This window comes from Tauraco erythrolophus, chromosome 7, assembly GCF_009769465.1.
Source record: "Tauraco erythrolophus isolate bTauEry1 chromosome 7, bTauEry1.pri, whole genome shotgun sequence".
NCBI classification, from domain to species: Eukaryota; Metazoa; Chordata; class Aves; order Musophagiformes; family Musophagidae; genus Tauraco; species Tauraco erythrolophus.
This window is the reverse complement of record NC_141471.1, coordinates 60,457,395-60,468,173: the sequence shown is the minus strand read 5'-3', so window position 1 is coordinate 60,468,173 and position 10,779 is coordinate 60,457,395. Positions and strand designations below refer to the sequence as shown.

Genomic DNA, 10,779 nt, shown 5'->3' with positions numbered 1-10,779 from the left:
TTGGCCTGTATATTTCCATTGGAAAGATCTGTTGAAGCCTAAGTGGTAGTAATAGCATAATTATATAGTCCTGTGAATCTAAATAAGTGTGAAATGCAGCTACAACATACCTCACAGGCAACACAGCTTCACAGGTCTTCAGCTCCCAGTCTGTTCATCTTAATACCCTGAACCATTCTTCTCAGAAAGGTTACTTCAGCCAAAATACTGACATCTGTCTTATTTCTTTGGCCATGAAATTACTTGGGCTTTATAGTCTTGTTCACTGAGATGGCCAGTGGCCATCCATCAGTCAGGGGAATCTGAGGACTGCTTTTTAAAAAAAAAACCCACACAAACACACAGTGCAGGGTTTGTGTTTTTTCTTTTGTTTTGTTTTGTTTTTTTTTAACAGTTTTGTTTTTCCTTGGTATGCCTACAGTTCGCATGCAGTGAGTGGTTTTTGCCATTGGCTCCTGTCTCCCATTGTTTTAGTTTAATGGAAAGACCTGTAATTAATCTTCTGCCAACATAAGGCAGAAATCAGGACTTTGTAAAAGGGAAAGCCTTATGCCATGCAGATGCTACCAAACTGAAAATTAAAATACAGAGTTAAAACCTGGCAAGCCACCGTAACCCACTGACTCCACTTCAGTGATTACACCACACCCCCTTTGCAACAGAGGTTTTAGTGAGCTACAAATAATGATTTAGAAGTTCTGAGTCACAGACAGTCTGTCCAAAAAAAACTTCCAGTATGGCAGTCTGAGAGGCCTCTAAGATTTGTTACTGGCGTGCCAAGCAGCAGCTAGATTCATCAGCTGCCCTTCGGCAGATGCTGCAGGAATGAGAACTTCAAAGGCAATGCAGTACTGCTAGGTGACAAGCTGGTGCTGCTGCCAGCCCTGCAGTTACTCATCACTGAGCAATCCAGCTTCAGTGGTAACAGAAGTGACACGTATGCCCATCTGTAACAAATTAAGTCTCAAATATCACTGTGGGCAGGTACCTGGCTGAATGAAAAGAGTCTGGACTTTAATTCACAGCCTTTTAAAATGCAGTTTGTCCTTCACAACCTTTCTGAACATTAAATACAGTTGTAAGCTAGTTGATTTAAGATGCAGTCCACAAATCATCCATGCTGCCCAGTGAAGAAAAAGCCAAGTAGAAGATTTAGTTGCACAGTCACAGGACTAATGCTGTCAGAGTAGAGCACACTATGTACAACATTACCTGAGACGTATTTCTGGAGCACTAGAACATTCATGCATACTACTTGAAGCATCGGTGTGGATCCATAGCATGGGTACACTACAAGACTTTAAACAATTAGTTTAAAATAGCATGTGTTTTCAGACAAACAGCTGTCTAAACACTCCTGCTGCTACTCCCTCGCATATTCTTCAGAGTTAGCATCACCAGGCCCTAAATTGCTGCCTTATGTCTGGGTAGAAAGTGCACTGACCAGTGCGAGACCTGTGAAAGGATGACTAGCATAACCTTGTGAGTACCTGTGAAATATTAGCCTTTCCCAAAAATCTCCCAGAAGAGAGTGCCATCTAACTGTGAGGTCATGAATATTCCTTTATCAGACAAGCAGTTAAGTCCATCAGCAGAATTGGCTTAGTACTCAATCCCAAAGCTATACTCAAGTTCAGGAAAAAAGGAGTCAATCCTTACCTAAGAGTAATCCTCAGCTACAACTGAGACCTCTCAGGTCATCACTTACAGTCTTCAAGTTGAAGAGATTCTGCCCCTCATTGTCCCTATCAGAATGGGGTCTATCCCCCTCTAAGAGCAGCACATTCCTGTATTACATGTCCAAGATCAGCGGTCCTGTATTTTTCAGAGCATTAGAAAGCTCCATGTTTGAAGTAATTCCCTTCATCATTTTATTCTTTGAGGTTCTGATGCAACAGAGGTTTTGTGCAGCACAAAAGCCAAACAAGAACTTGTATTCCTTATTTTCCTGCAGTGCTTATGGCAGAGAGGAAGTAAAAACTTGGCATCACAGTGTTAAAGTGGATCCTTTCCCCTAACAGCTTGGGGTAAAGGCTATAACTACAGTAGCTCTTTAACAAGTAAGCAGGTGCTATTAAAAATAATAGAAAGATCAAAGATCAATTAGGTCAATTATTGAGAAACCTCAATATTCCTCACTGAGGAAAACCAGTATAACCTCAGTTACAGGTCAAATTAGTAATAGGAAGGCACGAAGCATCACTGCGGTCACAGGAAATGCTACTTCTATCCATGTAGGTTACTACAGGGTACAGACAGAATAAGAACATTGTGAGAGAAGGCAGAAGACAAGTCCTGTCTATCCACCCCACCCCCTAAAGAAAAATTGTGGGATTATTTTTTTTTTTTAAGTTTTGCTATCTTTTTCTCTCGCACTATCACTTTATTCAGGAATCATCCAAGAATGGCAGCATCATGTTTATTCTTCTCACATGTGATACTAGCTTTCATAGACATGAAAAAGTTCACATACTTCTGAGCTCCTACCTGACCTAGATCACTATTTCTGTTATTCATAAAATACCTCAGCAGAGACCTAGTTTTATCGTCTTAGTTCTATAGAGACTTTTCTGTAGTGATTTGCCAAGGACAGTATCAACTGTAAGAGAAGTCATTCAGGAAGAAGTCAGGGAACGGGGCACACCACTGTTGTAAAAACCTAGGTTTCACCTTCCAAGTCCATCTCTCCAGCTCAGGGTCTCCACAGAGGACTCAAAAGTCTCCATGGAAAAAGCGGAAAGAGGGGCAAGCATCATGTCAACTCAGTGCTTTAGTTTTAGCCCTCAATCACACATTTGAAGAGAGTAAGATCTGAGGAACTGCCTTGAAATGCCAAGTTGGTACTTGATACAGCTTTAACTATTCTCCTTTACACTTTGACAAAAACCAATCCAGCCAAACTCCAGCTGATGGAAGAGAATCTCGTACCTGTGTCCAAATCACATAGACAAACTGCTGATGAGATGAGATGACATTGATAAGCATCACAATCCTGCAGAGCTTAAGAAGAGGGCAGCAGGAAACGGTGGGCTGCAATAGTATGGATGCACATACATGCCTACCAAACTTTTGTGCTTCCACATGTAGATGGAATACAAGAAGTCTTCAAGTGCAATTCTATTAAATTTATTATTTAAATAGTGGATGTGCTAGTAGGAAAAAGGTGACTTTAGTGTTAAATACTTAATTCCATTTTAATAGCGTCCTCAGTCTTTACAGTGCTACTTCTTATCCTTTAAGAGTGCACAGCAACTTACAAAATATACAGGAGAACAACTGAGTTTTGGATTTATGCAAAACTGATACTTTTTTCCCCCCTTCCTGCCCCAATATTTGCAGTTATCTTCTTTTATAGAGAGACTTCCTTGTTCCACGACCTAAAGCAAAGGGGGAAAAAATAAATACATACATTCAGGTCTGCATTGTCCCTCCAAATATGTCTGTCAATTTCCTTCTAAAGAAAGACTAGACATCAGTGATTGCCTTTTACTACAGCAGGAGAGGACACTGATGGTTGGTATTAGAACTATGTATTCAACTCCTCAGCAAGGACAAATTCTGCAGGAATGCTGGTGGACTGCAGAGTATCCCAGTATAACAGATAAGAGTTCCACATGAAACTCAGCATATTTTCAGTGTGCTCTTGTAACTATGTTGTTGAATGCATCCCAGAAACACCAACTGTTTCTGGGGCAAACACAAGAAGTGCATTGGGATTATGCAAGTTTTTAAGGATGTCTTTACAAAAAAGGATCAGCAATTTAAAGGTTTAACACTGATGTTCGAGTAATCTGACTTCAAAACTGATGCCAATTTTGACTAAGAAAATGCTTCAGTAAGTTTTTGTTTCCAAAATGCATGGAATTATAATCTTCTGTTTAATATATGAGAAAGAGACAGTCTTTAACTCATGTACTTCGTGACTGAATATTCAAGTTAGCTTTACCATGCCACATTGTTCTTTTCCAGAAGGAACTCTGATCTTTCAGGTAGTTTCTTGTATGTACTGACCCTTTTTAATTTATAGACTTCTCAGACTCTACCACAAATTCACAAAAGCATATTTGTTATTGAACCTACTGAATGATTTTTTTCCCCTCCGTTGTTATTCCCTCCCATCTTCCTCCAAAGTAGCAAGAAGCTCCTACTCCATAAAGTTGAAATTCGTAAGAATTATCTATATACATGTGTGTTGTATCAAATTACAGTATTTTGGCTGAGACAGACCTGTAGCTTAAAGAGGATATACTGCAAAGCAACACAGGATCCAACATTTTAAGAAGTTAATACAACAGTTTGAAGACCAGACTGAAAATAGTGGGGTTTAGTGGTTGGATTCCCCCTCGCCCCCTGAAATAAAAGGAAAGAACCTAACCCAGTCAATGCTACAACAGTATTCGTAGCAAAGTGATAAAGTGTTCAAAGTTTAGCTTGCTTTCTTCCTCATCTTGTCTGCACACACAGCGTTTGCTATTATTTCACAAGCTATCCAGTATCCTCACAGTTCAAACCAAGGACCTTTCTTCCCCAAGACAGTCATGAAAAAACACTTGCAACTGTCATTTTTGTAGCTTGTCACTATATACCAACCTTTGCGTACGCTGCTTTTAGGCATCTCCCACGCTTCTTCCACCTCACATCTTGTGTCTCTGCGTTTCGAAGGTGGCTTGCCCACTCTTTTCTTCTTTGCTTTAACCAAAGGCGGGCACCCTAAATAGCAAGATACAATCGGTGTTATTTTGCCAAACCGGAGTCTTAAAGAAAATTCAAGCTTGACTTTCCCCTGCTGCTCTGTAGTGTTCTTCCTTCCCCCTTCCCTCCATGCGCCCACCTTGACACTAGGTATGTCAAGCAACAGTTTTGTCTACAATATTTATTCGCTGTCTAATCGTAATTCTGGATGCATTGTATTTTGGGTCATAACTTGGATGGGTGTTAATGTGGAAAAAAAACACAGTTAGAGTTGGCTAATTCTGCCCTAGTTCACTGCTCAAGTGTGCACAACAAGTTGATAGCTGCCCAAGTGACACAACTCATCCGTTGTGTTTCAAAAAGCCTCAACTCTTCAGACTTGTTAAGTTATATACCACAGATGTAGTTCAAAACATCAAGTTTAGCATATGGTTTTACTGCTAAAGCAACATATCTTGTTTAGCCAAACCCCTTACTTGCAGGGCACTTAATTTCTATTTGAAGAAACCAGTCCTAAGATAAGTATCATTTTTAAAAGGATGTAATTTTACTAGCATTTGAGGCATCCATTGGCATGAACAGTATTCAACAGAAACCAATTCCTGCTTCCTAATACTAAATGTGATGGCTTCTTCAAACTACATAGGCTGGAAAAGGAGGAAGAGGAAGAAGGGAGTACACAAAGGCTGAACATCCTCAGTATGCCACCCCATCTATGACTTAGAAGAGACAGAAGGGACATACTGAAAGTTAAAGGTAGCAAAATTATTTTAGAACTATTATATGATTTTTATGAATTGCTGTAAGGAGCTAAGAACAGTGCTGCTAAAGTAAAGCGTTTTCAACTTCTATGGAGCAGGCCAGCATAAAAACCCCACAACGTTTTGAAGGAGTCTGTGCATAGAAGGGAGAGAAAACCTCCAATACAGGAGGCAAATCCCTGACCTCGGCACGCTCAATCAGGAAAGCAACGCAGAGAGAGAACTCTAAGGAACACACTCTAAAGAACAGCCTGCTGGGTGGTTGATACAGGAAACCTAATGTGTTATCTCTGCACTGAAGAGAAGCAAGTCAGTCTGTTCTGAAGAGAACTCCACACTCTTATGTGATAAACTGATCCTGTGATACTTGGAACCATTCGACCCAGAAGAGTATTAAAACTTGGACTACAGCAAATTCTACAGTTGTTCCAATAACACTTGCACTAAGAAACACCCTTGAAGAGCGTCTGGAAACAGAGCTGAACTTCAAGTAGACCTGAATTGTAAAGTAGAAACATTCTGCTTCAGGAAGAAAGAAAAAGATATGGAAACTATCTGACCTTTTACTTTGTTATAATAACCTGGGTTTGTTCATCTTTTCCTTAACCACCTGATTTGCACTCGGACATCCTCTAGCAGTAGTGGAACAACTGTTGATCCATGCTAGTTTCTCTGAACATCAGCCTCTGTAGCTATCACACATGAGTTCCTATATGTTCTGCTCACCAAGATCAAGAACTACCACTGTGTGTGCACTCAAGAGAGGCATTATCTGGGTCAGGAATGAATAGTACCGTTTATGGCAGTAGCAAGTTTTGCACAAATAAGGGCTTTGCTTGTCCACATCAAAGCATTTAATGCTTTGATTTCCCATGTTACCTTTAAAAAAGGTAGCTATAACACATCCTTATTCACATATTGGAGTTTGAGAAGGGTATAAACATACCCCCGAGATGTACTGACTTACAGGCATTTCATCAGTATCGGAGCCATGAGAATTAGTTTTATTATCTTCAAATTTTATCCAAATATCATAAGCTCCCTGTTTTGCATCATATTCTTTTGAACATTTCTTAAAAACAGAAACACATTGAGGAAATAAGTTGTACCTTGTTCTTTGCTCTTGGCTGGGGGTGAGACACCACCATGTACTTGGCTGGTAAATTTGGGTTTAGCACCACTTCTAATCCAGTACTCTTCAGGCGGTATCCCCATGTTCTCTCTTAACAGCCTTCCTAATTAAAAAAAAAAGTTGCTTTAAGGTCAGGATTTAGTTTTCCTAATGTTAATACACTGTTTGATCCACAAGTTGGAATGCAAAGCTAGCTACTGCATCTAATTGTAAAAGTCTGTTAAAATAAAAACACAGTGTTCTGGAGACCACACTTGACAAAAACTCCAAGCTGCTTTAAGCATACAGCTTTTGTACAACGAAAATAAAGTTTAAGAACACTAAGCCTGTTTTAGGTCCCTTTCACACTACAAGGCTGCACTAAGCAGCAGCCACTTACTGAAGTGCCCACATAACCAGTTAGGAACCCCGAGCGGTAACTCTGCTTATTCTCAGTTCAGAGGAATCCAACTTCTACCAATATCTACTGCTGAGTAAAGAAAATGTTCTTTTCCAGATCAAATATAATACAGTTTCACACTGATTTTATGAAAATACAGCAAAATCTTTGTTGCTGACAGTGAAAGATGAGCTGCTGCAATTAAAAAAAAAAATAATGGTTTAACTCCTCTTCTGCAGAGAATTTACACAGGGTATGGACACCAGATGATAATTAACTTATTCCTGTTTAATCCACCTAACATGGGTCTGTGACAGGAGTCAGAATGTTTGTGTCAATTCAAATGCTGAGTTTCCAAGATATTATTAAACAATAGTAAACATGTGGTTTAAATGACCTTGATCAAATGACCTTAAGCTTTTCAAATCAATAAATTGCCACTAACATCAGAAAGGGAAGTACATCAAATCCAACTCAGAGGAGAGTTTCTGCCAAACTCTCTGCTGGTTGTGAAGATGGAAAATCCTCAACGCAACAGATAAAAAAAATTAAAAAATCGCAGCAAACCCCTGCTGCCCCAAAAAAAACATTCTGCAGTACTTCTGGCTCCACGCCAAACCTGGAGCCACAACATTCTCCAGCCTTCCCCCTGGTTCAAACTACAGCCTGCAACTGCAGTTGGGTGCTCTCTGTGTGTTCTACTACGCAGCACTTTGCCCTCAGCAATTAGCTTACCTCCCAAGAACTTCCGCAGCACTCGCTGCTGTTCAAGTCCTTCTCTTCTTGCTATGGGTGCCTTTCTCCCATAATACCCACAGTCACTGTATACAACTTCCTCTTGCTCCTTCTCCTTGGGCTTGTAAACTACACCAATGTTTTCACCAAGCCCACTCCTTGTTTTTATTCTCTCTTGAGCAGGCCAGCTAATTAACTGAGCTGGTATAGCATTTTTAGGTGGTTTCCAAAACACCCTCTGGCCAACTTGGTAGAAACTTCCCTTACTAGGCGTCAAGATTCCATATGGAGTGGCTTCTTGAAAGAAATACTCAATTTCATCCATGTTGTCATCCTCCTCCTCCTCCTCCTCCTCTTCATACTCCTCTTCTCCCCTCACGGAGTATTCTTCAGAGTCCTCAACTTCTGACAAACTCTTAGCTGCTTTTTTCTTGAGAGAATTGAATTTCTTTTGACTAGAAGTCCTAGGAAGAGCTCCCAGCTTCCTGCCTTTACTGGAAGCCTCTTTAATCTTCATGGTTGAAGAGTTTTTGACATCTTGGTCATTCAAGCTGTTCATCTGCTCCCTTCCCACCACTTCATCTTCATTAAGGGACCCACCACTTTTAATTTTCTCTTTCTTTAAGCTCTCTGTACTCTTCTGGAACGTATACGTGCTTTTCTGAAGCACATAGTCAGGGACAAAGTAAGACACCGGGGCATTATCAATTGATGAGCCTTCTTCCCTAGAGGACATGTCATCAGAAGAAAGACTGAGTACACTTTGGCGCTTCCTTTGTGGCAAACAAACGTTGTAGTCGTAGTTTGTGTCCATGCTGTCCAAACAAGCCAGCCAACTGTTAGAGGGAACATACTTCTCAATGGATTCATCGCACCAAACACTCTTATCTGTTTGGCTTTCAGTGGTCGCACTGTGGCTGAGGTTCAGCTTCTTCTGCTGAAAACTCAAGTCACTCATCACCTCCATACTGGATGGAAGCAGTCCTGCCTGTTGAATAAAGCTAGGCTCTTCTTGAGACGTTTTTGAGCCCGCAGATTTTTTAGAGTTAGATTTCTTCACTGCTCCCACACCCTGCCTTACCACTGGTTGATCTGTGCTAACAGACCTTGCCAGCTCTGTGATTTGCACTGCCATGGTTTCAGCTGGGGGAGACTTTGCCCTTTGACGTACATTTGCCTGCTTTTCTGCATCCAGCTTCACTTCGTTATTTTGGACCTCTTTTTCCTGCACCATTTCAACACCCTGTTTTGAGGTCAGAACAGCTTTTTTCTCATCTAAGTAAGCTCCTGGCACCATTTTCTCCCCTTCACGAGGGCCATATATCATTCCTTCACATGAGCTAACAGAAAATAAGTCACGCTGCACTATGTTTTCTGGGACTGGTTTATTTGCCACGTCATACAACGGGATAGTTTCTTTAAAGGACTTCCACAGTTGAATAGCTGGAGAGCCATTTCCGTATTCTATCCTCACTTCTTCCTTCTCAAAGGCATAGCTTCCAGTAGGAAGGTTTCTATACTGCGTAGAGCTGGAAGGGCTCTTGTTATGAAACTCCCTGTCTATCACAATGGAAGATCCAGATGAATCTTGTTTCTCTGAAGTACTTTCAGTCTCTGTACCTATACCAGAAGAAACACAGGCCATATTTCCTGCATCACAACCTTTCGTTTCTGTGTGGGTATCTTGATGCTTTTTTTGCTTGTTTTCAGGCTGTCTAGGATCAGTCTGTGTTTCTTTTGTCTCCATTTTTTTCCCAGGGGTACTATAGTGTCTAAACCTCGTTGCATGATAAAACATAGGGGAAGGTGGGGGAGCATTAAAATAAGGCCTTCTGTTAATTCTTGCATGCATTGGATGCTGTGGAACAAAAAATCCAGGGTACTCATGGAGTGCAACAGAATAAAATGGAAAATACGGATTTCCACTTCGGAAGCCTAGGCATGGGGGATAAAAAAAAGTAAAGACAAATATATCTTCTTTCTGAAGTAATTAATTCTGATTAATAATTGCTTGCATACATAGGGACAGCTATAAGATCAGACATCCAGTTAAGTAAAACACTCCACCTGGCAATGCGTGGAAGCAAATGTGGTGCAGAAAGCCAGAGAGAGTTCCCTGTTATGGAACAGCTTATCTGGACAGCTACACTTGAACCAGAGCTTGATTATATTCCTTGGAACATTCATCAATTAGTTTTCTGTACTTTCTTGCTAATTTATGGACTGTGCTATAGCATTGTCTTTCAGACAGGCAGCTCCAGATAGAAGTTAAATACATCTTTTAAATGGTATGCCTATGTTAACACCATTGTTTCTGAGTGGATTTATCCATAATGCATGTGTGGAACTCACATACACACACCTATTAATCACTAGGCACATTCTACAGCTCTGTTTCACTTTGCTTACATCCTCCAGAAACAGATGCTTTCCAGCACACAAGCTACACATTTAATTAACACTTCATAAATCAGACCTTTGGCAACCAAAACATTACATTAATTCTACCTTAAGCTCCCAAAAAGCTTGTTAACACAGATACACGTTTTCTTCCTCTGCTCTAGCAGTACTTTACTAAGCAAAGCTACCACAGACAGCTGTCATTTACCTTACCTGGAGCAGGTACACAGTACGGACTGTATGCAGGACTGAGGTACCATGGATTTGGAAAAGGCTGTTGTGCTGTTGGCTGCGCGTAAAAGAAAGGTCTTGTGTGGTTTGTAGAATAGGATCCATTTTCTGAATTTGAGGCAGTATTCATTTTTTTTTTTAAACACTGAAAGAGATAAATAACCAGGATTAGCCACTTTAAAAACTGCGTGACTTAAATGATTTTTATGGTCTGCCAGAATTCAGCAGACATTCCTCTCCCAGCCCAACGAATCCAGATCTTTTCAAATGGAAAAACTACTATCTTCCAAGCAGAAAACCAACATTACTAACAAGGTCAAATATTTTAGTTCTTCTTTGCTAAGCAAGCTTTTATATGTAGCTCTCAGTATCAGTACTTCAAGCCAATCTTACAACACAAGCCCCAGGACAGTCACGGGACCAGTAACTTTAATATAGTCTTACATGCA

At 40.5% G+C, this 10,779-nt stretch overlaps 1 protein-coding gene across 1 annotated transcript; it reads right to left on the bottom strand.

Moving 5' to 3' along the window:
* Positions 1-3,339: 3,339 nt before the first annotated feature.
* LOC104374577 (uncharacterized) lies at positions 3,340-10,460 on the bottom strand. The gene is made up of 5 exons (XM_086615036.1): positions 10,313-10,460; positions 7,700-9,634; positions 6,563-6,688; positions 4,591-4,710; positions 3,340-3,377 (listed from the first exon to the last, which is right to left on the bottom strand). Exons 1-5 carry the CDS (start codon positions 10,458-10,460, stop codon positions 3,340-3,342), a joined length of 2,367 nt encoding a protein of 788 aa, XP_086471162.1.
* Between the last annotated feature and the right edge of the window lie 319 nt (positions 10,461-10,779).